Source organism: Vulpes vulpes, chromosome 5, assembly GCF_048418805.1.
Source record: "Vulpes vulpes isolate BD-2025 chromosome 5, VulVul3, whole genome shotgun sequence".
Lineage (NCBI taxonomy): Eukaryota > Metazoa > Chordata > Mammalia > Carnivora > Canidae > Vulpes > Vulpes vulpes.
In genome coordinates, this window is record NC_132784.1 from 90748411 (window position 1) to 90775269 (window position 26859).

The following is a 26859-nucleotide window of genomic DNA, read 5'->3' on the forward strand; positions in this document are numbered from 1 at the left end:
GTAGGCCCAGGCTGTGGGGGGGCTCCGGGGGCAGCTGGGGTCGGGGTGGGCTGGGGCTGGGGTTGGGGGGTTAAGGGGGGGCCCTGGGGTCAGCTGGGGTGGCGGTGGGCCCGGCGGGGTCAGCGTGAGCCCCGCCCACTGCCCAGGGGCTGACCAGGCCTCGGAAGCTGTCACACCCCCTCCCGCTCGGGCTCCGGCCACACAGTCGCCAACGCGCCCAAAGTGAAAGAGAAAGTGGCCCCCCCCCAAGGCCGGCCCCGCCCCGCCCGGCGGCCAATCCCGGCCTCCGGCGCCTCCCTCGCCCCGGCCTCCTCCTCGGCGAGCCCCGGCGGCCGCAGTCCCGACCAGCCCGGCCCCGGTGCACTCGGGGTGAGTGGGGCGGGGGCCGCGCGGCCGCTGGGGCCCAGGGGCAGGGGGCACGGGGCGCTCGGGGCACAGCGGGCCCGGGAGGCCGGGGAGACGGTCAGCAGCCCTCGGGGGGACCACGGGCGGCAGCCAGCCTTGTGACCCCGCGTGGCCGTGCCCTGGGCGAGCCGGTGACAGCTGGTGTCTGAGGGGGCCGGGGCGAGGCAGCCGGGGTGGGGGGTTGGGGGGCCGGGAGTCAGCTGGGGGTGTGGGGAGGCCGGGGGGGAGCCAGCCGGGGGGTGGGGAGGCCGGGGGGAGCCAGCCGGGGTGTGGGGAGGCCGGGGGGGAGCCAGCCGGGGGGTGGGGAGGCCGGGGGGAGCCAGCCGGGGGGTGCCGGGAGGCAGCCGGGGCGTGGGGGGGTGGGGAGGCTCCAGGGCCCCGGGAGGCCCCCGGCGGGTCCCCGAGGCCAGCTCCGTTCCGCTGCCCTGTCCCTAGGGCGGGGGCTCCCCGGGGTGGAGGGATCAGGCGCAGGGAGCTCGGTGGGCGGCCCCTGCCCCGGGCCCAGGCACCCCGAGCTCACAGGGGACCTGGGCCGGGGGCGCTGAGATTCCTGGGCGCGCTGCATTGGAGGCGGGCGCGGGGCGGGGCGCGGGGCGCGTGCGCCTCTCCCCGGGGGGACTGCCTGGGGCCCGGCGGCTGGGGCTCCCCTGGGCTGCGCGGAGCCGGGGGCGGGGGGGGGGCTCTGGCCCCCGCAGCGTCCGTCCTGAAGAGGGCGGGCGCCGGGCGCGGCTGCCGGGGTGGGGGCCGCCGCCAGATGCCGGTGGCGCCCGAGTCCCCGGAGGCGCCTGGCCCTTTAAGGCAGAGAGCGCTCCTGCGCGCGGCCCGTGTGCGCATGAGTGTGTGCGAGCGTGAGTGTGAGTGTGAGTGTGCGGCGGAGGCGGCGCGGCGGGCCTGCGGGGGACCAGGTGGCCGTGCGGGGGCGCGGGGGCGCGGGGGCTCGGGGCGCCCGCCCTGCCCGCTGACGCGCTCGGCCCCCCCAGGACGGCAGCGGCGGCCCCGAGCTCCGGGCCCCAGGACCGCCCCGCGCCGCCGCCTCGCCCGCGCCGCCCGGGCCACCGGGAGCGCCCACTCCCATGGCCGAGCAGCAGATCAGGTGAGGGGGCCGCGCGCCCGCCCCGCCCCGCCCCCCCGCGCCCCTGCACCCCCCCGCGCCCCCCGTGCCCCCGCCCGCGCTGACCCTGCCTCCCTCAGCCTGCCGGCCAAGCTCCTCAATGGCGGCATCGCGGGGCTCATCGGCGTCACCTGCGTGTTCCCCATCGACCTGGCCAAGACGCGGCTGCAGAACCAGCAGAACGGCCAGCGCCTGTACAGCAGCATGTGAGCCCGCGGCGGGGCGGGCGGGGCGGGGAGGCCGGCGGGGGGGAGGCCCCGGGGGCTCCCCGGGGTCAGGGTGCGCGCCCGCGCCCCGCTCGGCTCACCCTCCTCCTCCGCCCTCCTCCCCTCCTCCTCCCCCTCCTCTTCCCCCCCTCCTCCTCCCTCCTCCTCCTCCTCCTCCTCCTCCTCCCCCTCCCCGGCCGCAGGTCCGACTGCCTCATCAAGACCATCCGCTCGGAGGGCTACTTCGGCATGTACCGCGGTGAGGCCCGGGTCGGGGCAGCCTCTGAGGCCGGTGCGGTGCGCCCGGGAGGCGGGGGGGCGGGGGGGGGTTGCAGAGCCAGGCAGGGTGGCCCACTCGGGCCTGTGCAAGTGTGGACGAGACCAAGGGGCCTGGGCTCCGTGGGGAGGGGAAGCTCCTAGCGCCCTCCCAGGGCACCCCCCCACCCTCAGGGCAGGTGGGCCTCGGCCCATGCTGGGAGCCCCGCAGGAGGAGGCCTCACACAAAGCTGCTTAGGAGACAATCCCCAGGCCTGGCTCTGCCCAGACCCTGAACGAAGGCCCGCCACTGCCTCCCGGGCTCTGGCTCACCCAGGACTGCGTCCTCCCCCAGGGCTCCTGCGCACACCCACAGCCCCCACCCAGTGGGAGCACCCGCTGACCTCTGTCCCCCCCAGGAGGTGGTCCTCGGGGAGGCCAGAGCGGTAAGATCACACAGGCAGGGTGAATGGAGTGCCAGGCAGAGGCACTGCCCCTGTCTCTGCCTGGTCCTGCCCGCCTGGCACCAATGTGGGTGAGAGGGCAGGACGGGGAGCCAAGGAGTGACTGGGGTGAGGCTTCGCCAGCTGGGAGGCTGGTGCTGGCTCAGAGCCTCCCCCGCCCTGGCCACCGACCTGCCTGCGTCCCCTGTGCCCGCAGGAGCTGCTGTGAACCTGACCCTTGTCACCCCAGAGAAGGCCATCAAGCTGGCAGCCAATGACTTCTTCCGATACCAGCTCTCCAAGGATGGGTGAGGGGTGCGGGCCAAGGTTGTGAGGGGGAGACGTCCGTGGCCACAGAGTGCTCTGCCTGCCAACCCATCCCCCCTGCCTCCTGCACGCGGACTAAGGGATGCTGAGTCAGTGGTGCTTAGGCCCCAGCCACGTGCACCAGCCCCTGGAGGGTGGGATGTGGGGGGCCTGACCTGCTTTCCCTGTCACCCAAGGCCCGGGCCGCAAGGCTGGCCCTTTGGGGACATGAGGCCCCTGGTCTCTCCGCTGCTCTTTGTCTGAGAATGGCCCTTCCACCTTTCCCAGGCCCCATCAGCGGGGCCATCTGTCCTCTGGGCTCGGTGCCCACTGCTGGAGGGCCGGAGGGGAAGTCTGAGGCTGGCGGGTCCTGTACCCCTCCAGGGCCGCATCTGCCCCTGCCACCCCACTCCACTTCACGCCCAGGCAGCCGACAGCCCCCTGAGCGGCAGGGCTTCCGCTTCTGCAGCTCGGCCCCCACCCCTTCCCCGCAGGCAGAAGCTGACCCTGTTTAAGGAGATGCTGGCCGGCTGTGGGGCCGGCACCTGCCAGGTGATCGTGACCACCCCCATGGAGATGCTGAAGATCCAGCTTCAGGACGCAGGCCGCATTGGTGAGGGGGGGAGGGCGGGGTCTCAGCTGGAGCCCCATCCCTGCGGGGGCGGGAGGTGGGGAGGTGGAGGTGCAGACAAAGAGCCAGTAGACCCTGCCTTCTCTCCCCAGCTGCCCAGAAGAAGATTCAGGCCCAGCTATCCGCCCAAGGGGGCGCCCAGCCCGCCATGGAGGCCCCGGCCGCTCCCCGGCCCACAGCTACCCAGCTAACCCGGGACCTGCTTCGGAGCCAGGGCATCGCCGGCCTCTACAAGGGCCTGGGGGCCACGCTGCTCAGGTGGCAGGCCGGCGACGGTCTGGGGGGGGAGGCCTGCCCACTGCCCACCTCTAGGGCACAGCTAGGTGACCAGCGGCCCTCTCTTCCCCACCCAGGGACGTTCCCTTCTCCATCGTCTACTTCCCCCTCTTTGCCAACCTGAACCAGCTGGGCCGTCCCGCATCCGGGGAGAAGTCTCCCTTCTACGTGTCCTTCTTGGCTGGCTGTGTGGCTGGGAGCGCGGCCGCCGTGGCCGTCAACCCCTGTGACGGTCAGTGCCTGGCACCGCGTTGGGGGCTGGAGGTGGAGGCTCAGGCGCGGGGTGGAGGTGGACCGCGCGCTGACCCGCACACCCCCCTGCAGTGGTGAAGACAAGGCTCCAGTCGCTGCAGCGCGGTGTCAACGAGGACACGTACACGGGGTTCCTGGACTGCGCCAGGTGGGGAGGCCCGGGGGCGGGGGCCAGGCCAGGGCTGGGGCCGGTTGGGGCCAGCGGTCCTGACCACCGTCTCCCCACAGGAAGATCCTGAGGCACGAGGGCCCCGCGGCTTTCCTGAAGGGCGCCTACTGCCGCGCCCTGGTCATCGCGCCACTGTTCGGCATCGCTCAAGTGGTCTACTTCCTGGGCATCGCCGAGAGCCTGCTGGGGCTATTGCCCGGGCCCCAGCTCTGAGCCCGGCGGCCACCCACGCCCTCCAGCCCAGCGGGACCAGAGTGGGGGCCGGAGCCCGGCGGCCGCCCAGGACTAAGCAGAGGAAGTCTCTCCCCAGCCTTCCCACGCGGGTGGGGGGAAGCGGAGGAAGGGAGCAGGGTCCACATGGGTGGTGCACCCGGGCCCCTGAGGGGCCCTGCCTGTGCCACAACTGGGAGCAATGTCTTATTTATGTAGAAAACGCAGAAACCTTTACATTCCTGGAGCCAGCCCCGCCACGGCTCCGCCCCGGCCTGAACAGCCCCAGGGACAGAGCTGGCCTCTGGGCTGGGGCCCCCAGGCCTGGGCTGAGCCAGCGGACCCTACACTCCAGTCTACCAGCTCTCGTCCCCGAGGCTTGGCCCCTAGTCCACAAAGGGGGCCCTGCACAAACCTATTTATTGCCGAGCACAAGTGCTCTGTCCATCCCTGTGTCCATCCGTCCAGCCTCTCCCTGCCGCTGCCCCTCTCACCTTGGCCAGCCTTGCGGGAGGATTGGGGTCTCCAGCCCCCCATTATTGAGCCAGGAGTCCGAGCGGGGGGTCACACTGAGGTCTGACCCCTCCAGGCAATCCCCCCCCTCCGTGGGATCCAGCATCCCTCCTGGTGGGCCTCTACCCCCGCCGCAGGCTAGGGACCCGTAGCGTGTGAGGTCTGTGTGCATGTGCAAATGTCTGGGGAGCAGGTTGTGTCCAGCAGCCCTCAACTGGCCTGGCCCTTCAGAGATGGGGCTGTGGGCGGTGGGGGGGCGCTGCTGGCCTTACCCACACAGCGGGCAATGTGTGTGTGTTTGTGCTATGTGTGCCCTAGGCTCCCCTCTGACCCCATCCAGGAACTTATTTTTCCAGCCTTGTTCTCGCTGCACCTCGGCAGACCCCTCTCCTGAGACCCCCCGACCCTGGGTCCAGGATTGGCCAGTGGGGAGGGCAGGTATGAGGACCAGTATGGAGCCTGGGGGTACCTGCCCCCTCAGCCCTGCCAGGGCCCACCGTACTCTCTGGGCCTCTGCAGAAGGGCTCTGACCACACTCCATCAACTCTGCCCTCCCGGGACCGCCCTCTTTTGTGGATGTTGTGAGCCCAAGCAGGCCTGCCCCCTGCCCCCTGCCCCCTGCCCCACCCCCCCCACCCCCGCCTTCCTCCCTCCCCCCCCCCCCCCCCCCCCGCCCCAGGCCACGTGATTGTATTGGTGATTGATCCTGATGTGCTGGTGCTGTGTACCCCACCTGGGCTCCGTCCTCGTCCTCGGAGGCCCCTTCCGGTGACACTACCTGGGGCTCCGGCCCGGGCCCTGCAGTTCACGGTTGTTCCTGGGAGCGTCCTCTCCCACCACATCTGTACCTTGGAAGCTGCTGCTGCTGCTTACAGAATTATATTTTTTCTTTTGAAGAGTTTTAAGAAGTTGTAACTTTTTGTGTCTTGTCTTGTGAGAAGATAAATAAATATTCTAAGTACATGGCTTCTCTCTGAGATCCACTGGGGGCAGGAGTGGGGTGGGGTGGGGTGGGGGTGCTCCTCCGAACCGGCTCCCTGCTCGCCGACCTCCGTCCACCCACCCGCGGACCCGCCCCGGCCTGGGGGAGGGCCTGGGCCCCCTGACCCCCTCGGCGGCGGGATCGGAGGTGCGGGACGGCGGCCCCCTTCTCCCCCCCCACCGCAACCGCCCTGGTGCCCCACAGCGGAGCTGGGCCGGGCCCGGCGTTCCCGCCAGCCGGGGGCGCCCTGGAGGCCGAGGGGGCGGGGCCTAGGGCGATGCGGCCCCGCCCCCTCGGGCTGCGGCGCCCAGAGCAGTGCATTGTGGGAAACTCCCAGTCCCCGCAGCCCCAGCCGCAGCCGCAGCCGCCGCTGCCGCTGCCGCCGCCGCCGCCGCCCTGGTCCCGGAGATCGCGCCGCGCCGAGGACCGAGCGCCCGGAGCAGCAGCGTAAGGCCGCGGGGCTCCGGGGCCCGGGGCGCGGGCTGAGACGGGGCGGCCTCGCGGGGCGAGTGGGCGGCTCCCGCCTTGAAGGTCATGGGGGGCGCCTGGCGGGCCCCGCTCTCTCCGGCCCGGCGGCTCCTGGGAGGGGGAGGGGGCACTGGCTGACGTCAGCGCGAACCAAAAATAACGGGGGGCTGCGGGGGGCGCAGACCACCCGCCCTTGGCGAACTCGGCACCCCGCAGCTGGGCGCCCATCCCGAGCGGCAGGGGTCGAGGGGCCGCCGGGGCTCGCGGGAAGCGGGGCAGCACCTGGGCTGCTCGCTGGGACACCCTCATCACGCGGCGACCTACAGGTGACCTTCAGGTGTGGTCAGGTTGCCTGACCTGGGTGGAAAACCTGGGCCTCGGCTTCCCAGGTGGGCTCCCTGCCCCCAGTGAGGGGGCTTCTAATCCTCCCAGAGGAGGGGCAGACAGGGGGCGTCCAGATCTTCCGGGAGAGATGGCTCAGACCCAGCCGGTACCCCCAGTGCTCCCAGCACCCCCCAATGGAACACAGGATCTGGGCCCAGCCTTTCCCATAGCCTGGAGCCCCCATCCTCTGCCCGGGACCAGGTTTGAGGGTGCTGGGGCTGACGGACATGGCCTGATCCACCCAGGCTCACACCAGGGGCCACCCCACAGGCTCAGGAAGGACTCCCTGCCCTTGAACGGCAGCAGGCAAGGCGGGTCTTGGGGTGGGTCCCTGGAGCTGGGGAGGGGCAGGGCCTGTCCCTGCCTGCCCGCCTGGCCTCTCCAGCCGCGGGCGACACCTCAGGTGTGCTGTATCCCAGTTCCGGCAGCCGAGGGCCCGTTCCCAACCCCTGGCACCAGCGAGCCCAGCCTGGGTTCCTGCCCTGGCACCGCACGCTGCCACGCCCTCCGCTGACCACATGCCTCCTCAGGACCACATACCCTCCCCCCTCAGCCCCCCTTCCCCCGGCCAGATGGAAATTGCACACGTAGGAGCAGGACCATTTTGCAGATGACTGGTCTCATCCCGTCCCCCAGTCTGCTTGGGGCAAGCAGGCTCTTCCTGTGCGGTTGGAGGGGCTTCTCGGGGAGCGGTCAGTCGGGGACAGACGGAGAACAGGCCCTGCAAGAAGAGCACCCTGAGTGGGGTCTCCTGGGGCTGTCCAGAGACCTTGGCGGGGCCTCTGTGGGGACAAGATGGTAGGGGCCACCAGGAGGGCTGAGTCTCTTGCCCTGGCCTGACTGTGTCTCTCTCCAGGACTAGATAATGCCCAGGGGTGAGCTGTCCTGAGCCGCTGTGTTCCAGCTACCTGTCCACGCACACCCCACGCAGCCTGCAGCTCCTCCCACCATGGAGTCCCGGGGGAAGCCGACCAGCAGCCCCAAGCCCGACACCAAGGCCCCCCAGGCTGCTGCTGAGCCCAGAGCCCCGCCAGCTGCAGACGGGAAAGCCCCCTCCGCTAAGCCCGGGAAGAAGGAGGCCCAAGCAGAGAAGCAAGAGCCTGCGGCGGCCCCCACCCCACCAACCGCCAAGAAGACCCCGGCCAAGGCCGACCCCACCCTCCTCAATAACCACAGCAACCTGAAGCCGGCCCCGGCAGCCCCCAGCAGCCCCGAAGCCACCCCCGAGCCCAAGGGCCCCGGGGACGGGGCTGAGGAGGAGGAAGCCCCCAGCGGGGGCCCCGGGGGCAGAGGCCCTTGCCCCTTTGAGAACTTGACGCCCCTGCTGGTGGCGGGGGGTGTGGCCGTGGCAGCCATGGCCCTAATCCTAGGTGTGGCCTTCCTGGCCCGGAAAAAATGATGGCCGGTGCCCAGGTGGGGGCAGAGCCACTCTGTACAGACCTCAGGAGCGTAGTGCATGCCCAGCTCACGCAGCTACTAGACGTCCCTACCTGTGTAACACATATACGCGCAGCCCCCACACACGCGCAGGCACCGACACGGACCGGCCCCCCGCAATGGAAAGCAAGCCCCCTCGCGGCCCCCAGCACTTCCCCTCCCCGACCCGGGCAGATGTCCCGGCTGGGGCCGTGGTCCGGGGGCGGTGGGGGCAGCGGCCCTCCGGTGTGGCCTGCCTGCCCGCCAGCTGCAGCCGTGTCCCCACTGGACACGCTTCCGAGTGCCAGCCGGCCCGAGAGAGGCCCCGGTGGTCCTGTGCACTCCCTGGCAGCGGGGTGCGGACGGGTCCCCAGGGCACAGGCCCAGCCCGTGTGGGGACATTAAAGGGTATGGCTGTTTCACTCTCCCCATTTCTGCTCTTTGTTTGTAGCTGGGCCGGGGGTCCACGTGGGTAGGCCCGGCGCCGGGCGACTGAGCCAAGGCCACGCAGCAGCCGAGCTTCCATGCCCCTCGCCCATCACCTGCGCCCCAGCAGGGCCCAGCTTGTGCCCCCGGGGCAGCAGAGGGCTGCCCAGCCTCCCCCCCACTGCGCCCTTTGAGTCTCACTAGCGTATACATGCAATAACCTGTAGAGTAGAGCTGCTTGGAGGGGGCCCGGCACCCATGGGCACCGGCCCGCTGGGCCTGCAGGGACACTGCGCTGTGCAGCCCTCGGCGTGGTGGCAGCGGGCACAGGGGGAGCCTGGCCAGCCGGCCGCTGGGACCCCGGGCCTGAGCACAGGCCGAGTCTGAAATAAACTGTGTTGTGTAACGGCCGGGCTGGTGTCCTCGCCTGCTCGGGGCTGGGAGAGCAGGGCCCACGCAGGGCCGGGCCCCCACCGCCCCACCAGGCTTCCAGGGAGGAACAGGGAGCCTGGGCCCTGACCCTAGGTGGACTCCCAGCCCCAGGCCTGGGCCACCCCGCAGGGCTGGACTTGGGCGCACGGGGCACCTCGCTCCCGGGCTCGGGTCTCTGGCCTGCGGGTGTCTCTCCATCCCTGCCGTGAACGCCCCATCTGTGGGGCCCAGACCAGACTGGGGAGGCCAGATTTCCTCCTCCGCGGCCCACAGCTGCCCGAGCCTACCCCAGCTGAGGACTTCAGCTGTGGGCAAGCGGGAGGCGCTGGGCGGGGGGCAAGGCCCCATGGGGCTGCCGTGTCGGAGGCATGCCCTTCCCTTCTCTTCCCGGTACCCACCTCCTTGAGTGGCACTCCCCGGCTGTGTCCCCACACAGCAGGCCCAGGCAGGTCCAGAGAACCACTTAGAGCGAAAACATGCCGAGCGGCCCTGACGTCCCGGCCCAGGGATGCCCTCCGGACCCCGCCCACAGCCACCTGCCAGAGCCGGGCCCAGGGGGCAGGGGGCTGCGGAGCAGGGCAGTGGCCCTGAAGTCCAGCGTCCAGCCCACCTGCCCTGCTGCACCAGGGCCACCCCTCGGGCTCGTTGGGTCACCTGCCGCCCTTGGCTGTCCACTCCCTCTCCCCCATCTCCCCATTCTGTGGCTTGTGCCCTAAACCCGAGCAGGTCCCCCTGATGTTCTAGAGAACGTGTGCAGGGCGCAGAGCTCCACCGTCTCTGCCTAGAAGTCCTGCCGCCACCCGCCGCCCTCGTCGGTCCCCCCTGGGGCCGAGCTTGTTTCCAAGCGTTTGCAACTCGAGATACCATCATGATGCCACGTGGGCCCGGTGTCTGGGGTGGGATGCGTGCACCGCGTGCAGATCTCTGTCATGGTCAAATCCGCAGAACCCTCCCCAGCCCGGCCCAATCGAGCACACAGCTCGGGCATTAGGCACATGTGTTGCTGCGCGAGGTCCAGAGAGCTAGGAACTTGTGTAGGGCAATCCTGCGGCGTCCGGGTCTGGCCCACGTCCTCCAGGCCCGTCCACACTGCGGCGGGGGTCAGAACACCCTTCCTGGGCTGAGCCACGTTGTGAGGTTGCGCCACCGATGGATCCCGTGTCCACTTGGCCCGCAGACCCCTTCCCGCTGCGGGGGACACCGCTGTGAAGGCGGGTGCACACGTGTCCCCACCGCCCTGCGGCCCCATCTGCACAAATGCACCAGCTGCGGGCCGGACGCGAGGGACGCGAGGGACACGGGCAGGGCAACACACCACACCCGCCCGCGCAGGGGAGGCAAAGGCCTCTTCCTGTTGCTTCTGTTTGCTCCCATCTAACGTGCTGCTTTTCACAAAGTTCTCAGCCGCGTGGGTCTTGCCTCGGGTGATTTTTCCCGTTGGTGCATCTGTTCCTGCCGAGGGAAGGCCGCCTCCCCCGGACTCAGAGGCCCTCTCCGTGTTTTGCACACCACGTCTTGTCACAGCGCAGGTACCTTCACTCTGGCGGGCCGGTGGCTCGTCTCCTGAGCCGGAGGTCCTAAGGGCCCAGTTAATCACACGTCACTGCTGCTCCCTTTTCCGTTTACGCCTTGCGATCTCTGGTGGAAGGAACCACACTCTCCTGTTCCAGGCTGACCTCCTTGGCATCTGCTCACGTTTAGTAAATGTGCTCTTTCTTTTGTTTATTTTTTTAAGATTTTATTTATTTATTCGTAGGAGACAAACACAGAGAGAGACAGAGACCCAGGCAGAAGGAGAAGCAGGCTCCCTGCGGGGGGCCGATGTGGGACTCGATCCTGGGACCCCAGGGTCACACCCTGAGCTGAAGGCAGATGCTCAACCACCAGGTGCCGGGAAAGGTTCCTGGCATGGCCCCCCCTCACCCATCCCTGCTCCGTCTGGGGCCATTTCCAGAGACAGGAATGAAACCACAGAACCTTCCGACCACAGCATGTGTTTCGGGGTCCCTGTGACCGCAGGTTCACAGGCACCACTCCCGCCCCCCGCAGAGCCCTGTGCCCGGCCCGACCTTACCTGGCCCACCTGGGTGATGAGGTGCCCGGCAGTTGGTCGACGATGCCCCAGGACGCCATGCCCATGAGCCCCACAGCTCAGGACCTCAGCCGTGACCCCTTCCCCCAGGAGGCCTGGACCCTCCCCAGGAGTTAGTCATCCAGACTCGGGCCACTGGCTGCAGAGCCGTCTGACCCCTGAGGCCCCAGGGGGAAGCGCTGACTGCCAGTTGCTCCCCTGCAGCAGCCCATGCCACCCAGGGCTGGGCGTCCCCCTCGACACCTGCCAGGGGCCAGGGGGCCTCAGGGTCTCGGGGCTGATCCTCTAGAATGGGAACCCACTCAGGAAGCGGGAAGATGAGCCAGTGTGACCAGGTAGATACAGAGGGCAACACCCCCAAGGTCACCCGGGGGGACCCCTGCCTAACCCCAGTCACCATGACCTCTGGTGGCCTCTGGCACCGTGCTGTGCAAGTCCCTGCTGTCCACAGGGACCCATGCAGGCAGGACTGCGCCACACCCAGAGTAAGGCTTCTGGTTGCAAAGCCCCACGTCACCACACCTGTCCCCAGGCACGCTGCCCACTCCAACCCCCAAAGACCCAGACCCTTACACATTTGCCAGTGCTGGGAGCTGCTGACACACCCAAACACGCTGCCTGGACTGGCTCGTGCACTCGGGCAACAGCTGTCCTCAGGCTTAGGTGCACACAGGGGACCTGGCCCAGGGGTCTACTGCCCCTGCTTGGGCGGACAGGTCCCCCCGGCAGGGCACCCCGCAAGGACCCAAGGGTACAGTGGGGTGCACACCGCCTGTGAGCACAGGTGTGCCCTTGTGCATGCATGCTGCGCTGCGTCACAGGCCCGCTCCCTCTTCTGTCCTCTTAGTGACAGAGGACCGGCCGGGCACCTCCAGCCCCCGGGCCCCATGCATGGGCACCTGGGGGCCTCCCTACGCCCAGCATGCTCTCGTGTACCTCGGCCTAGCTGGGCTCTGACCTTGGGCCCGTGGTCTAATCCAGTCTTTCCCACACACACACACAGCTCCTGCCCCCTGAGGCCCTGCCAGTGCCAGGAGCCGCTAGCTTCTGCTTCGCTCAAGACAGGAGGGCCCTGCGGGGTTGAGGGCAGGCAGAGGACAGAGCATTGGGGGCAGGGTGCCCGGGACCGGCACCTCGGCCTCGCCTCCACCCTTTGGGCACTTGTGCCCCATGCCAAAGGCTCCCTAGTCAGAGCAGAGGCTGGCAGGACACCGAGAGAACCTATAGCCTGCTCCCCCACCCTGGAAGCCTGGGGTCCTGGAAGGTGCCCTGTGGGGGCCACGGGCAGGGTGGTCCCTCTACCATCAGCTGGCACCCAAGGCCCCTCCTGGCCTCCCGTCCCTCTAGCCCAAGACTTGGCACCCACCCGTCAGCGGGGACCCACATGCCTACCCACCCGACTGCTCCATCAGTGGAGACACTGCTCCAAATGTGGCGCCTCCCAACAGCACCCTGGTTTCCTGACCAGACTCAGCACCTGGAATCCCCTCAGGAAGTGATACCCCCATTCCTCCAGGGACTCAGCTGAGCCTCAGTGACCCAGATGCCCTGCCTCTCCACAACCACCCTGACCACACTGAACCCATCCAGTCCTCCCCCTCCCTGTGCAGACACCGCAGCCACCCCCTGGCCCCACTCTCCCGCCTGCCCTGGCCCCGGCCTGGCCCCACACTCCTGCCCCTGCACGCCCACCTGTCCCGGGGCCCTGGCCTGGCCCCACACTCCCGCCCCCACTCCCACCTGCCGCCAGGCCCCGGCCTGGCCCCCCACTCCCACCTGCCCCCAGGACCCGGCTTGGCCCCACACTCCCGCCCCCACTCTCCCGCCTGCCCCGGGCAGTGGCACAGCCAGTGCAGTCCTGGCTCCCCGCTGTGCTCCCCGTCCGTGGGGCTCGCGCCCTCCCCCCCGTGGTCAGCGGCTCCCCTGCAGTCCGTCGCCTTCGCGAGCCCACGCCCCAGGCCCCCCCGGGCCCCCCCGCCCCCGCAGGCGCGCTGCCCCGGGCCGAGCGGGTCACCACCTGCAGGGAGGCGCTCACGACCACGACGCGGGGACCCTCGCGCGCGGGCAGCGGTCCTGCCCCTGATTCGCGCTCCCGCCGAGGGCCGAGCCCCGCCCCGCCCGCACCCCGGGGCGCCCCGGACGCCCACCCAGCGGGGCCCGCCAAGCCGCGGCCTGGAAGCCCGCCCTGAGCCGGGCGGGGGGCGGAGGCGGGCAGGAGGCGGGGCGGCGCATGCGCCCGAGGCCGCTGAGGCCCCGCCCCCTGGCGCGTGGCACATGACCACCCGGGGCCGCCCCGGGCACGCGCAGACGGCGCCGGGCGGGCGGAGCTATGGCGTCCGATCGGCTGCCGAGCCGGCCCGCCTGCCTCCTGGTGGCCAGCGGCGCCGCCGAGGGTGAGGCCCGGGCTCCCGCGGGGGGACGCGGGCCCCGGGGGCTCCGTGCGCCTCCAGCCGCCCGGGGTTCCGAGGAGCCGGCGGGACCCGGGCCTTGGGGCAGGTGCGCCGCGAGCCTGGACCCCCCGTGCCCGCCTGTGCCGGCCGCGCGCACCCCGCAGGCGGAGGAGAGGGATGGGGGGAGGGGGGCGGGGAGGGGGGGGCGCGGACGGGGGGGCAGGAGGCGGGGGAGGGGCCGGGGGGCCGGAGGAGGGGAGGGGGCGCGGGGGGAGGGGTCGGGGGGCAGGCGGCGGGGAGGGAAGGGGAGGGGACGGGGGCAGGCGGGGACGGGGGAGGGAGTGGGCGGGGACGGGGGGCAGGGGGGGCGCTGTCCGCCCGCCTGGCGGGGTCCCTGTGCCGAGCCCCGGGGCCCCAAGCGCTGTGCGCACCGGGAGGCTGGGGGAGCCTGGGGGCCGCGGGGCACCCCGGGCGGAGGGGGCGAGGCCGTGAGCAAGGACCTGACCGCAGACCCACGCAGAGCCGGGGGTGACTCGGTGCCCTGGGAGTGATGCCCAAGAACAGGTGCGGGTGGGGTGAGCGGCGGGGCCCAGGGTGGGGGGATGCGGCTAGGAAGCCCCTGGGCCTGAAGTGGGCGGAAGATGGCTGCGAGCCGCCCTGGGGTGCGGGCAGGGCCCGGAGCCCGTGAGCAGAGGGCACGTGTCCGTGGGGCTCGGGATGCGTGGGGCTCGGGATGCGGCCGTGCTGCCGTCGCAGCACAGCCCCACCTGGGGCCCGTCCCTGGCTGAATGCTGGGGGCGGACCTTGCATTTGGTTTGGTCTCCTGGGGAGTGTTGGTGGCCGGGCTGGGGAGAGAGCTCTCCTGGGCTGGGGGGGCGGGGGCGAGGTCGGGCCCCAGGACACCCGGGGTGTCAGGGCAGGCTGGCGGCTGCCGGGGGGGGGGGGGGGGGGGGGGGGGGGGGGGCTGCTGTGCCTGCTGTGCTCTCCTGCCCTCCTGCGGCAGGCCCAGTGGCCCCAGCTGTGTTCATCTCACAGGTGTGTCTGCCCCATCCTTCCTGCACTGCTTCACGCTGGCCAGCGCTGCTTTCAACCTGCAGGTGGCCACCCCTGGGGTGAGTAGGGTTGACCGAGGAGTCCCTGCCTTTTGGGGGCGAGGCTGGGAAGACTATCGTCATTCCCCGGGAGGTGTCAGGGCTGAGGGTTAGGACCCCGGTGGCACCATGTGGCTGCACACACGAGCGAGGGTGGCACAGACCTTCCCCAGGGAGCTCTCACCTGTTCTCTGGCGTGGGACTTGGGGGTCGTAGCAGCACACTTGTCACTTTTCATGCTTCCCTTGTCATCCCCAGTGAGACACCTGCTGCTCCTTGGAGGTGGGAGATCGGGGAGCAGCAGGGGGTAGCAGACCGGGGTGAGGGGGCTGGGCGGCTGGCTGCCTTCGTCCATGAGCCCTGGTCACCATTTTGGGGCCCCGTCAGCACCGCAGTGGGGTGCCCACCACCAACCCGCGCGGCCTCTGGGTGCTCCTGCAGGGGAAGACCATGGACTTCGTGGACGTGAACGAGAGTAATGCCCGCTGGGTGCAGGACTTCCGCCTCAAGGCGTATGCCAGCCCTGCCAAGCTGGAGTCCATTGATGGTGAGGGCCCCAGGGTGCGGAGGCCTTGGGCTCTGGGGTGTGGCCCCCGAGTGCTCCCTCTGCCCCTGATGCACTCAGGGCTTGCCTGGAAGTGCCGGGCCTGTCCAGGCCCACGTCCAGCCCCGAATCCAGGACCCATAGTTCTCCGGGAGAGCAGCTGCTGGCCCAGGGAGACACCAAGAGTCCAGGACCGCTTGTGGGTCCCGGGTCTTAGCCCATGTGGAGAGAAGTGACAGATGGTGGCATCGGGCTAGTCCCAGCCAGTGACCTCGCTCCCTGTCCTCTCCCCGCAGGTGCCCGGTACCACGCCCTCCTGATTCCCAGCTGCCCTGGGGCCCTGGCCGACCTGGCCAGCAGCGGGTCCCTGGCCCGCATCCTCCAGCACTTCCGCTCAGAGAGCAGTATGTGACCTGTGGGACGGGGCTGCGAGGCGGGCCTTGCAGGTTCCTGAGAACCGCGGCTCCGCAGGGCACACACCAGTGCCTGTGTGCGCAGTACCACCCCTTGTGCCCTCGCTTGGCCTCCAGGGGGCTGGTGGGGGGGGCGTGCCGGCCTCACTCCTTGTGGGGTTCAGGGTTGAGGTCTGCAGGGCTTGGGAGAAAGGCTGCCCTGTGGAGATGTGGCGGGCCGCCCGGGCCTGGTGTTGGGACGGGGACAGGATGCTCGCTAGGGACAGTGGGCTGCGACTGGGAGCTCCACACAGCATCCTTTGTCAGGGCAGCAGTGTCCCCCATTTCCAGCAGGCCTGGACAGAGAGGGATTGTTCACCCGCCCCCCCCCCCTCCCCGAGGGCAGTGGGCTGGGAGCCAGTGGGTGGGAGCAGAAGCGGACTGGGGAGGAACCGAGCCTCACCCCGCCCCTGCTCTCAGAGCCCATCTGTGCTGTGGGCCACGGCGTTGCCGCCCTCTGCTGCGCCACCAACGAGGACCGATCCTGGGTCTTCCAGGGCTACAGCGTCACGGGGGTGAGTGTGACCCGCCCACGTGCCCTCGGGAGGGGGTGAGGTCACGTGCCCAGCCGCTGCCCCCCAGGGCGGGCCTGGCTCTGGATGTGGGGAGGGAAGCACAGGGAGGAGTGGGGGCAACCTTGGGGTGCGGCTGGCGACAGGTCGAGACACTGCTTTTCTGGGTCGAGGAAGCGGTGCTGCCCTCCGGGTGCAGGGCCCCGGGCGTAGGGAGGGTCGTAGGACAGCGACCCCGTGGGGCTGGTGGGGCGGCCTGGCGGGGGGCGCGGGAGGGGACAGGATAGCGGGGGTGGGGGGCTCAGCCTGAGACCACCTGCCCAGCTCGTTCACGGGCCCCGGGCCCTGGCACGGGTCACCTCGGCACCCCCACCCCCCGGGGAGGCCGTGAGCCCTGACCTGGGGCGGGACCCCTCGCCCCGCAGCCCTCCGTGTACGAGCTTGTCAGGGCGCCCGGCTTTGCCCGCTTGCCCCTGGTTGTGGAGGACTTCGTGAAGGACGCGGGCGCCTGCTTCAGTGGTGAGCCGGGTGGCCTGGAGCTGGGGGGTCGTCGGGGTGTGCTGCCCGGCCGCGGCCCCGCCTGAGGCCTGCGCCCCGGCGCCTCCTGCAGCCAGTGAGCCCGACGCCGTGCATGTGGTGCTGGACCGCCACCTGGTCACCGGCCAGAACGCCGGCTCCACCGTCCCCGCCGTGCAGAACCTGCTCTTCCTCTGTGGCAGCCGGTGAGGGCAGGATGGGGGCCCTGGAGGGGCCTGGGGGGCCCTGGGCGGGCTCCTGCCTCCTGACCAGCCCTTCGCCGAACCGGCCATCCTGCAGGAAGTGACATGGCTTCCCGCTGAGCCGGCTGCCTGCCAGTGACGCCGACGCCGCCCCCAGATGCCCGCCAGCCTCTGTGTTCCTCAGCCTCAGGGGGCCGCCTCCACAGTGGCCCTGAGAATGACCCTCAGGGCCCCCGGCCTGCCCCGTGGGACTGTTGGAGGCCCCCACGTGTCTGCCCTGAGGGCTGTCGACGCTGGGGGACGGGTTGGCCTCCCAGCCCCGGGACACATCCTTTCCTCGGCGAGGGGCCGTCAGGGGGTCTTGAGAGTCCAGGTGAGCTTAGCACGGGGAGCCGGTCCCAGTGAGCCAGCCGTGGGGGTCGTGTTGTGGGGTCGTGGCCCCCTGGTCTTCCTGCACGCTGGGTGGTGGGTCCCTCACCCACACCTGCCCCGTCAGCCGGACTGAGCGGCCCCAGGATCCTGTCTGGTGCGGTGAGGACAGTGCCCCCTGCTGCCCCCGTTCCTGTGGGTGCTGGGGGACAGCTGTGCCCCAGGCTGGCGCTGGTGCTGGCACAGCGCTCGTTGCTTGCCCAAGATGAGGGGGCGTCCTGTGGACTCAGCTGGGGCTCCAGCCCAGCCTGCTGCCCCCTGAAAGAGCTGCCCTGGTTTTCATCCTTGCTGGGCGTGTTGTGGGCGTGTCGTTTCAAAGTGTGACAGCGACACGTGGGGCCAGCGTGGACTGGACGTCAAGGGATGTGTTTGACAGGATCCGCCCTGCTGAAGCTGGCTGGCCCATGAAGAAGCCAGACCTCCGTCCACCCACAATATCCAGGAAATCCAGAGTGGATGTCAGGCGGGGAGGGGGACAGGAAGCCTCCTCTTGGTGACGGGAGCCTGTTAAAGCTGGGCGTCAGGGCGCCCGTGCAGCTCCATGTTGGGGTGGTGGGTTTGTGTCCCACATGGGGTGTAGAGATTACTTTAGAAAATAAAACTTTTTAAAGATTTTGAGAGAACGTGAACAGGGGGTGAGGGAGAGGGAGAAGCAAGCTCCCCCCGAGCAGGGAGCCCGATGAGGGGCTCAATCCCAGGACTCTGGGGGTCATGACCTGAGCTGAAGGCAGATGCTTAGGCCTGCCAAATAAACTCAATTTGGGTGTCTGCGGGGTCCGTTTAAGTCACCAGCTTGTACGTATGGGTGGGACGGACTTCCAGGTCCTAGGGTGCAGCCTGCTGACCAGCTGGTCCCCCACCTGCCTGTGAACTGTGGGCCAGGAGCAGCCAGGGGCACAAAGCCCCACCCGGTTCTCCTGGATGCCCGGCCGCCCCCTGCACACGCTGGGGTGGTGCTCAGCACAGGCTGGGCCTGCTGGGGGGCTGACTGCGCCCACGGTGGGTTCTCTCCCTGGAGCCCACCCCGCTACTGAGATGCTCCTGCCCTCGGCGAGATGGTGCTCTGACCCCAGAGCCAATCCCAGCCCAGGCTGGGGGCCCTGGCTGCCCTGCAGTGGGACTTGGGGAGGCCCGCCTGGCATCCTCCACACCTGGAGGCCAGACAGACGGTCCCCAGCACTGGTCTGCTCTGTTCTAGAACAGGCTGGCCCTGGGTAGCCTGGGGGGGGGGCGGGGTGCTAGGGGCAGACCACCGTCACGGCCCCCAAGCCTTCCCAGCACAGCCAGGGCACCCCAGGCCATCCCCACACAGGGGCGCGAGGCCTGGAGCCACTGGGCAGGCACCTGCAACGTCCAGGCTGCTGCCCAGCAGAGGCTGATGGCCCAGGGGAGGCGCGGTCACAGCCTGGGTCACCCCAGCCAGAGCCAGACGGGAACGTAGCACAAGAAAAGTGACTGCTTTAATCAGTTAGCAAAATTTCACATAGAATCTGATCCATCCCTGCCCCGATTGGTAGAAAATGCAGAATCCTCACAAGGCGCGTGCGCGCAGCCCCAATTCCACACAGGTCCACGGTCCCGCTCGGCCACGGCGCTATTTCCCATTCTCTGCGCTGAACATGCGGTCCTAGAATGCAAGGGTGACAGATGCGGGAACCGCGCACCCGCCCCTACCGGGGCCACAGCAGACGGGGGCCAGCAGCCCCGCCATGCGCCCAGGGGCCACCCCCGGAACCCTCAGGCCCTGCAGCCTGGGCGCTCACCATCAGCATGCGCTCAAGCTTCACGGCGTCAGCAGCAAACTTGCGGATGCCGTCCGACAACTTCTCCACAGCCATCTGGTCCTCGTTGTGCAGCCAGCGGAAGGCCTTTTCATCCAGGTGAATCTTCTCCAGGGTGCTGGCCTGGGCTGGGGGACCGGGCGCCTGAGCCTCCCTCGCCCCACCCCCCACCCCGCGGGGCGCCCTGGGAGATGGGGGTGAAGTGGCCACCCCCGGGGAGCGGAGGGCTTACCCGCCTTGGCCGACAGCACGGGGGTCAGCTGGCTGTGGTCCTTGAGCAGCTCCCCCAGCAGCTTGGGCGAGATGGTGAGGAAGTCGCAGCCCGCCAGTGCTTTGATCTCGCCTGTGTTGCGGAAGGAGGCACCCATGACAATGGTCTTGTAGTCAAACTTCTTGTAGTAGTTGTAGATCTTGGTGACGCTCTTCACTCCTGGGGCGACACGGTGTTCAGGGTTCCTGCCCGGCCTCTGGGTCGGTGGCCGCGGGGTCGCCCTTGGGGCTGCCGTCCCCCCGCTGCGCCGGGGTACTCACCGGGGTCCTCCAGAGGCTCGTAGGACTTCTTGTCCGTGTTGGCCACGTGCCAGTCGAGGATGCGACCCACGAAGGGGGAGATGAGTGTGACTCCCGCCTCGGCGCAGGCCACAGCCTGGGCGAAGGAGAAGAGCAGCGTCATGTTGCAGTGGATGCCGTGTCGCTCCTCCAGCTCCCTGAGGACACAGCGCAGGTGTGAGCGAGGCTGCGGGCTGCACGGCGTTCCGCGAGCGTGGACAGGCCCTGTTCAGTCCGGGCCTGCTGGCCGTACAGCCAGAACCGAGCCGCCGCCCGCAGCACGGGCGCTACACTCGGCCCGGCGACAGTGACCGGAGACCGCGGAGTCCCTTCTGACCACCCCGCTACCCCCGGACAGGTTCACGGGGACCTGCAGCCATGGCCACACCGTGCCATTCCAGAAGCCCTGCTGCGGGGAATGGGGACGGGGGGCACCCTGCCAGTGCCAGCCCTCCCAGGGCCCGTGTGCCCGGGCCCCGGCAACTGCACAGGGCTGACTGGACGGGAAGTGGCTGGGGCAACGCTCCGGGAGGGGCTTCCTTGTGAGTGGGAGGCAGAACACGGACGTGGGCCAGCAGCCTAGGAGTCCCCCAGGCTGAGACTGGGATGCCACCCCACAAAGCCGCAAAAGCCATGGGACAGGTTAGCAGCAACACGGGCCACGCGGCTGTCCACGCAGAGCTCTGGTCTCCGGGCAGCCGCCAGCTCCGTCACCACCAGGCCGCTCGGCGCCACCACCAGGCAAGGACATGTCCCCAGCCATCCTTCCCGCCCCTCACCACCTGGCAGCCAACGTGGGACGCTTCCTCAGCAAAGCTGCGCACCTGCTGACCCTGCTGCCGAGTGCGTGCAGCCTCACGAGCCGGTGGCCGCAGCCCAGGAGCAGCTCAGACAGGTCCCCCCCGCGCTGAACTGGCCCTCAGTGTGGCAGCCTGAGGGACTGCTGGCAGCAGTGCCCGCAACCCTGGCATTTGCCACCCCCTGCAAGTTTCCGTGGCGGGGCAGTGTCTTTTCAGCAGGCCTCTGCCACCCTGATTTCTCCACTCGGGGACTGAGGACACCGTGCTGGAGTGACGAGCTGCTGCAGGGCTCCAGGGCAGGGAAGGGCGCCGGCCAGCCCGATGCGCTACCTCGGTGTCAGTAACAAGGTCTACGAGTCTCAAAAAGTTTTCCCCATCGCTGCTGACAAAAATAAGTACCCAAGTATTGGGAAGAGTGTGTACGGCTGTAGATGACACAGCCGGGGACACCGGAGCAGCTCCTCGGGCGGCCGAGCAGGAGGGACGGGCACAGCAGCCCCGCTCCCATGGACGCGCCCACGTGTCTGATGTTCACCGCAGCGCTCTCCGGGCCGACCCAGGGACGGGAACAGACACGTGTCCACTGAAACGTGAGTGGACACACAAAACGGGGTGCGGATGCAGCGGCACGTCAGCGTCAACAGGGACGCCACCTGGACACACAGCAGCACGTGTGCAAATCTCCTCACTGTGCCGAGGGAGGGGGCCCGAGCCAGGGCGAGGGTGAGGTGGGCCGAGTGGATGCACGGCGGGGGCAGAGAGGCTCACTGACAGCCGTCAGGTGGCCGGGCCGGCCAAGAACACGGACGACCGCCCGTCCCTGTGCTCCCCACGGTGGCCAATGAGAGCTGGCTCTGTGCTCCCCATGGTGGTGAGCCGGCCCGACGCGGGCCTCTGCGCCGAGGAGGGAATGTGCCGCAGCCGCGCAGCCCCAGCCCCGGGACGGGAACCCCGACAGGCGGTCCCCACAGGGGTACTTACTTCCCAGCCTGAATGCCCTCCCAGGTAGACGAGAGCTTTATGAGGATGCGGTCCTTGCTGATCCCAGCTTCCTTGTAGAGCTCGATGAGCCGCCGCGCTCGGGCCACCATGGCGTCCTTGTCGAACGACAGCCTGTGCGAACAAGGGGCCGCGCCCAGCACGAGCTCACCTCACACTCACACTCCTCCCCGGGTTCACGCGCAAACAGCAGCACCGGCCCGTTTCTCGGGGAGGAGACCGGCGCTCCACCTGCCACTTCCGCCCCCACGTTCTTACCTGGCGTCCACTTCTGTGGACACACGGCCTGGAATCTTCTTTAATATTTCTGCTCCAAACAACACAAAAAGCTTATCGATAGCATTTTTAATCTGTTCCTCTTGCGACCTGAAATTCAAGGGAAAAAAACTAGGTCAAAAGCTTTTCGGTTTAAGCGCACAGGATTCCGTGGAACAAATTCTCTCATTCCTTAGCGGCAAATTCCTTTCCCTTCATCTTTTGTCCACACGGTAGAACACACAGAGCCTAAAATTCAGCATCTTAACCGCGCCCAGGAGTGCAGCTCAGGGCATTCAGGGATGCTGACAGCGTGCAGCCATCCCACCATCCGTCTCCGGAACCTTTCATCATTCCAAGCTGAATCCCTCCATGCATGGCACTCGACAAACGTCCTTTCAATCCCTTGAAGCTGCCTGGGCCCTGAGGAGGCGGGTGAAGCGCCCCGAGGTATTCCACAATGGTCCCCCATCCGGGGCCCTCGCTAGCCCGATGCACAGGGGCGGGCTCCAGCCTGCACGTCATGGGCAGGCGTCACTAAGGGCCACCACCCTGTCACCTGATGCCAAAAGCACCAAGGCCTTGCTGATGCCGTGGGGCGCAAGATCAAGGGTCTAGAAGAGGTAAAGGGAACCGGCCGCTTGGGCTGTGTGCAGCGCGGGGCAGGTCCCGGCAGGCGCACAGCCCCGTGGAGACGTAAAGTCATCAGGAAAAGGCACAGAGGGCAGGGAGGGCCGGTCTGTGGCTGTCTGGGGCAGGAGCAGGGCCAGACTGTGAATGGCCAGGAACATTCTAGACTCGATTGTGGTCGTGGCTGCACTGCTGAAAAAATTTACCAGAACAAACTGAACAGCGCACTTGGCGAATCTCACTGCAGCAAAGCTGTTAGGAGATAATGAGATGACCGCGAGCAGGTCGGTGGTTGCTGGCCCCTGGGCGATATCTTAGCTGGGGGGCGCTTACAGGGGTACACGTGCCTGCAAACCACATTCACTGAACTGGACATTTGCGAGGGTGCAGGTTGACTACATGCAAATAACACTTGGATAAAACTTGGGCAGCCCGGGTGGCTCAGCGGTTTAGCGCCACCGACAGCCCAGGGCGTGATCCTGGAGACCCGGGATTGAGTCCCACGTCAGGCTCCCTGCATGGAGCCTGCTTCTCCCTCTGCCTGTGTCTCTGCTTCTGTCTCTGTCTCTCTCTCAATTAAATAAATAAAACCTTTAAAAAAAAAAAAAACTCAACAGGACGCCCCCAGCTCCCCTTCCTCGAGAACTGATGCGCAGCGAGGGAGAGGGAGATAACGCCCAGGGGCCAGGCTGGCCCACCGGCCCGCCCCAGCTCACCCGCCCAGCCTCCTGCCGTAGGCGATGGCCTCCTCCACCAGCTCCTGGTAGGCAGGCATCTGCGCTGCAGCCAGGATCAGGGACGGGTTGGTGGTGGCATCCTGTGGCTTGTACTCGTCGATGGCTGGGGAAACAATTTTGGAAAGCAGGAGTAAGTGGAGCGTTGCTTCTGCCCAGAAATCCTTGGCGAGTCCCCTGTGGGCCCTACACCCATGACAGAGCCAAGCACACTTTCCAGCCAGCAGCAGCCACACTTCACACATATCTCCCCGTCCCAAAGTCTGTTTGCACAACACAACCGCCACCCAGATGCCGGCCAGAGGCCAGACGCGCCCCGTGGGAGCGGACGTTCCCACCATGGGGTGAGGCGGGCACGCGGCCTCCTCCCATCTTGGCAGCTCTCTCCTAGTGACCAGGCCGGCGAGGACAGGAAACCAGGGGAGCTCCACTCGCAGGCTCGCCGACCAGAGGCCGTCACAGCAGAGCCTGCCCATGGCCACTCACCCTCACCACTTCTCCAGACCAGGAGCTGGCTCAGTAAATCCATTTGGCAAATTCATATTTGCAAAGTATCTTTTGATGACAAAACTACAGTGACGGAGAACAGACAGGCGGCCGCCAAGAACAGGGAAGGGGGGTAGCTCTCGGGAGCACGAGGGACACCTCTGTCCTCGCTGTCCTGGTGGCTCCAAGTCTATACATGTTGTAACACCACTGCAGGAAGTGCCACGCCCCACCCCCACTCAGGTTTCAAAATGGAGAACAGAGCCATGCCCGCAGCCCGTGAACAGTGTCCTGCTACGGCCACGTTCCCGGTTCCAACATCACACGGCCACGTACAACGTCACCACTGGGGGACAGCAGGAGAAGAGTCTGAAGTTTCCCTGCACCCCTCCCCATTCCTCATTCTCTCTTTTAAGTCCTTTTTATTAAAAAGGATTTATTTATTTATTTGTTCATTTATTTTAGATGGGGGAAGAGCAGAGGGAGAGAGAATCTCAAGCCGACTCCCTGCTGAGCGAGTTGCCTGATGTGAGGTTCATCCCAGGGCTCTGAGATCATGATCTGAGCCAAAATCAAAACTCCACCACTTAACCCACTGAGTCACCTAGGAGCCCTTTAGCTCAGGTCTTGATCTCAGGGTCAGGAGTTCAGGCCTCACACTGGGCGTGGAGCCTACAAGAAAGACAGCAAGCAAGCAAAGAAAGAAAGGAAGGAAAGAAAAGAAAATGCTCTGGAGCAGTGTTTATGCAGGCACGTCAAAACTCATGGAGGAAGGCTCTGAATGGCGCCTTTTGTTACATAAAAATCAGACCTTGGGGGGGGATCCCTGGATGGCTCAGTGGTTTAGCACCGCCTTCAGGCCTGGGGTGTGATCCTGGAGACTCCAATCGAGTCCCACATCAGGCTTCCTGCATGGAGCCTGCTTCTCTGCCTGTGTCTCTGCTGTGTGCGCGTGCTCTCTCTCTCATGAATAAATAAATAAAATCTTTAAAAAAATAAAAATAAATAAAAATCAGACCTTGATAAGGTTGACTTTTGATAAACTTAACAAAACTAATACTCAACTGGGGTCAACAGATGGGCTTCAGGATCCAGGAACCTTTAAATTGAATGTGAAGTGGGGGGTGGCATTGCTCTGGGGAGAGTGTCCATGGCTTTGCTGATACTGTCCACGTGACCTATGACTCGCCAAAGGTAAGAGCTTTCAGTTCATAAAATGACCACAAAACCAAACGCTCAAGTTAACAACTATGCAATGTTTATGGGTGTATGCTAACGTTTTTTTACAAAGTGCTAATATTCATTAAAAAATAAAAACGCGGGGGATCCCTGGGGGGCTCAGCGGTGGAGCATCTGCCTTTGGCCCAGGGCGTGACCCCGGGGTCCCGGGATCGAGTCCCACATTGGGCCCCCTGCAGGAAGCCTGCTTCTCCCTCTGCCTGCCTCTCTGCCTCTCTGAGTCTTGGGGGAAAAAAAATCTAAGATCTATCACTTACTAGTCTGCAAGAAATCCGTAATACTCCGTCACCTATATGGATACTGAGAAATAGGCTGAGACTCCGTTTCCAAGGGCATTTCCATATTCCATTATAACTGGGGCACATCAAACTTCCCTGGAAGCTTGTTAATGCTTGTTAATGGCCTTGTCTCCGAAGATCTGACCCTGGACAGATACAAGTGTCGGTCTTTGCGACAAGCACTGCAGATGCCATTAGTGGGCCTGTACGAGGACCACCGGGTTGATGGAAAATCAACTCAGGAAGTCAACAGGAGGCAGATTAACACTCAAACTTCATTAACTGGGCAGCCCTGGTGGTGCAGTAGTTTAGCGCCGCCTGCAGCCCGGGGTGTGATCCTGGAGACCTGGGATCCAGTCCCACGTCAGGCTCCCTGCGTGGAGCCTGCTTCTCCCTCTGCTAGTGTCTCTGCCTCTCTCTCTCTCTCTCTGTGTCTCTCATGAATAAATAAATAAAATCTCAAAAAAATAATAATAAAAATAAAAAACACCAGTACCTAGGCTTAGAGATTTCTAAAAATGGAGGAGGGGGGGGAGCAAGCCGGCCTCCAAGTCCCCTTCCTGGGGAGAAACCGCAGGAAAGCATCCAGACCAAGGCTCCGTCAACCAAGCAAAGATGTTAAATGATTCTAAGCGTCAGGAAGAGGGAAAGGCACGGAGGCGGGCGCTGCCCACTCGGCGGTCCGGGTATGCAGGGCGCAGGGCGGGGCGGCGGGGCCGGGCTCCGTGGGCTCCGGGGACTCCGTGGGCTCCGCGGGTCCAGCCGAGCCAGGCCCCTCCGCGCCGGCCCCGCCCTCCGCGGGCTGGACGCTCCGCCGTCCTGCGGGCGCCGCCAAGGAGGAATCGCCTGTTTCCCAAGCCGCCGTGAGCGGGCAGAAAAGGGAGGAAGTGGGCCCCGCGGCTTGCCCCGCCGCCGCCTCGCTCTCACGCCGGCCCTGAAAATCCGGTTTGTTCAGCGCGGGGCCGACCGGGGCGGGCGGCGGCCGCAGCCACTCCGCTTCCCGCCGCACCCCCCCGCCCCGGCACCCAGGGCGCGCGCAGCCCCTGCCTCCGGCCGCCCCGCGCGGGCCTGCGCAGGCCACACTCCGCGGGACGGGGCGGGCGCGCGGCCTGAGGCCCCTGCAGCCCCCGCGCCCCCGCCGCGCCCCCGCCGCGCCCCCGCCGCGCCCCCGGGAGCCCCCGCCCTCCCCGCGCCCCGGCCCCGCCCCCACCGGGCCCGCCCGCAGCCCGGCCCGCCGCCGCGCGCCTCACCGTGGAAGTCGCCCGTGTCGGCCACCACGGTGGTAACCTGCTTGAGCTGGTCCAGCGCGCTCTCCATCCTCTGCCGCTTCACCGGCGACCCCGACATGGCGAAGCGGAGGCCGAGAGCCGCGGCCCACAATGCCCCGCGCCGCCGCCGCGCCAGCCAATCCGGGAGCGGCGCGGGAAGGCGGGGCCGCGGCGCTTCCGCCCCCGGGCCACGCCCCCGCCCGAGGCCACGCCCCCGCCGCGACCGGACCAATCAGAGGACGGCTGCCGCGGAGCCGCGCTCGCCCGGGAGCCGAGGGTTCTCAGACCGCGGCGGCGTCTCGGCACCTGCCGTGCGGGCCCCGGGGCGATGCGCCCCCGCCCTGAGCTGCGCGGCCCGCAGGGCGCTGTACCCCCCCAGGGCGCTGTACCCCCCGAGCAGTGCGGACCTCCCCAGGGTGCTGTACCCCCGGGGCGCTGTACCCCCCGAGCAGTGCGGGCCGCCCAGGGCGCTGTACCCCCAGAGCCGTGTGGCCCCCAGAGCAGTGCAACCCCCAGGGCGCTGTACCCGCCCAGGGCACTGTATCCCCCGAGCCGTGCGGCCCCCAGAGCAGTGCAACCCCCAGGGCGCTGTAACCCCCAGAATGCTGTACCCCTCAGAGCAGTGTGGGCCCCAGGGCAGTGTACCCCCCAGAGCTGTGTACCCCCCAGCAGTGTGGCCGCCCGAAGCCCTGCACCCCCTTGCCAGAGTGATGGGACCCTGCAGTG

At 67.6% G+C, this 26859-nt stretch overlaps 4 protein-coding genes across 9 annotated transcripts; 3 read left to right on the forward strand and 1 right to left on the reverse strand.

Annotated features, from left to right (window-relative positions):
* The first annotated feature begins 219 nt into the window (after window positions 1–219).
* Window positions 220–5743, forward strand: SLC25A22 (solute carrier family 25 member 22). 2 transcript variants are annotated; one of them, XM_072759190.1, is made up of 10 exons: window positions 220–369; window positions 1386–1498; window positions 1597–1722; window positions 1926–1981; window positions 2638–2728; window positions 3221–3339; window positions 3450–3615; window positions 3711–3865; window positions 3958–4033; window positions 4114–5743. In XM_072759190.1, exons 2-10 carry the CDS (start codon window positions 1479–1481, stop codon window positions 4265–4267), a joined length of 963 nt encoding a protein of 320 aa, XP_072615291.1. In that variant the 5' UTR covers window positions 220–369; window positions 1386–1478; the 3' UTR covers window positions 4268–5743. The 2 variants fall into 2 exon arrangements, with proteins under 2 accessions (XP_072615291.1, XP_072615290.1); XM_072759189.1 differs by lacking the exon at window positions 220–369 and adding an exon at window positions 450–536.
* A 321-nt stretch (window positions 5744–6064) lies between these two features.
* On the forward strand, window positions 6065–8454 carry CEND1 (cell cycle exit and neuronal differentiation 1). 2 transcript variants are annotated; one of them, XM_025991531.2, is made up of 2 exons: window positions 6065–6206; window positions 7468–8454. In XM_025991531.2, the coding sequence occupies exon 2, from the start codon at window positions 7561–7563 to the stop codon at window positions 8008–8010; it is 450 nt and encodes a 149-aa protein (XP_025847316.1). In that variant the 5' UTR covers window positions 6065–6206; window positions 7468–7560; the 3' UTR covers window positions 8011–8454. The 2 variants fall into 2 exon arrangements, with proteins under 2 accessions (XP_025847316.1, XP_072615308.1); XM_072759207.1 differs by lacking the exon at window positions 6065–6206 and adding an exon at window positions 6211–6553.
* A 4804-nt stretch (window positions 8455–13258) lies between these two features.
* On the forward strand, window positions 13259–17727 carry GATD1 (glutamine amidotransferase class 1 domain containing 1). 3 transcript variants are annotated; one of them, XR_012001748.1, is made up of 9 exons: window positions 13259–13370; window positions 14403–14479; window positions 14900–15005; window positions 15299–15406; window positions 15875–15969; window positions 16392–16485; window positions 16577–16688; window positions 16783–17058; window positions 17491–17727. XR_012001748.1 is itself a non-coding variant. In XM_072759205.1 (8 exons), exons 1-8 carry the CDS (start codon window positions 13307–13309, stop codon window positions 16787–16789), a joined length of 663 nt encoding a protein of 220 aa, XP_072615306.1. In that variant the 5' UTR covers window positions 13259–13306; the 3' UTR covers window positions 16790–17727. The 3 variants fall into 3 exon arrangements, 2 of the variants coding, with proteins under 2 accessions (XP_072615306.1, XP_072615307.1); XM_072759205.1 differs by having other exon boundaries at window positions 16783–17727; XM_072759206.1 differs by lacking the exons at window positions 16783–17058; window positions 17491–17727 and having other exon boundaries at window positions 16577–16692.
* An 825-nt stretch (window positions 17728–18552) lies between these two features.
* Window positions 18553–26277, reverse strand: TALDO1 (transaldolase 1). Of its 2 annotated transcripts, XM_072759204.1 has the most exons (9): window positions 25712–25799; window positions 24160–24333; window positions 22845–22968; window positions 21502–21609; window positions 21226–21357; window positions 19427–19602; window positions 19128–19325; window positions 18878–19023; window positions 18553–18741 (listed from the first exon to the last, which is right to left on the reverse strand). In XM_072759204.1, the coding sequence occupies exons 3-9, from the start codon at window positions 22901–22903 to the stop codon at window positions 18709–18711; spliced, it is 852 nt and encodes a 283-aa protein (XP_072615305.1). In that variant the 5' UTR covers window positions 22904–22968; window positions 24160–24333; window positions 25712–25799; the 3' UTR covers window positions 18553–18708. The 2 variants fall into 2 exon arrangements, with proteins under 2 accessions (XP_072615305.1, XP_072615304.1); XM_072759203.1 differs by lacking the exons at window positions 24160–24333; window positions 25712–25799 and adding an exon at window positions 26116–26277.
* Between the last annotated feature and the right edge of the window lie 582 nt (window positions 26278–26859).

What these genes read in the sequence shown, in the direction of transcription:
- CEND1 (XM_025991531.2), top strand. Translation starts at nt 7,561, where the DNA reads ATGGAGTCCCGGGGGAAGCCGACCAGCAGCCCCAAGCCCGACACCAAG.
- GATD1 (XM_072759205.1), top strand. Translation starts at nt 13,307, where the DNA reads ATGGCGTCCGATCGGCTGCCGAGCCGGCCCGCCTGCCTCCTGGTGGCC. An exon ending in CAAGCTGGAGTCCATTGATG is followed by an intron (nt 15,006 to 15,298) that starts GTGAGGGCCCCA and finishes CTCTCCCCGCAG; the next exon opens with GTGCCCGGTACCACGCCCTC. An exon ending in AGGGCTACAGCGTCACGGGG is followed by an intron (nt 15,970 to 16,391) that starts GTGAGTGTGACC and finishes CTCGCCCCGCAG; the next exon opens with CCCTCCGTGTACGAGCTTGT.
- TALDO1 (XM_072759203.1), bottom strand. Translation starts at nt 26,212, where the DNA reads ATGTCGGGGTCGCCGGTGAAGCGGCAGAGGATGGAGAGCGCGCTGGAC. An exon ending in TACGGCAGGAGGCTGGGCGG is followed by an intron (nt 21,610 to 22,844) that starts GTGAGCTGGGGC and finishes CTTGAATTTCAG; the next exon opens with GTCGCAAGAGGAACAGATTA. An exon ending in AGCTTGAGCGCATGCTGATG is followed by an intron (nt 18,742 to 18,877) that starts GTGAGCGCCCAG and finishes CTTGCATTCTAG; the next exon opens with GACCGCATGTTCAGCGCAGA.
- SLC25A22 (XM_072759190.1), top strand. Translation starts at nt 1,479, where the DNA reads ATGGCCGAGCAGCAGATCAG. An exon ending in CTGGGGGCCACGCTGCTCAG is followed by an intron (nt 3,616 to 3,710) that starts GTGGCAGGCCGG and finishes TTCCCCACCCAG; the next exon opens with GGACGTTCCCTTCTCCATCG. An exon ending in GGGTTCCTGGACTGCGCCAG is followed by an intron (nt 4,034 to 4,113) that starts GTGGGGAGGCCC and finishes GTCTCCCCACAG; the next exon opens with GAAGATCCTGAGGCACGAGG.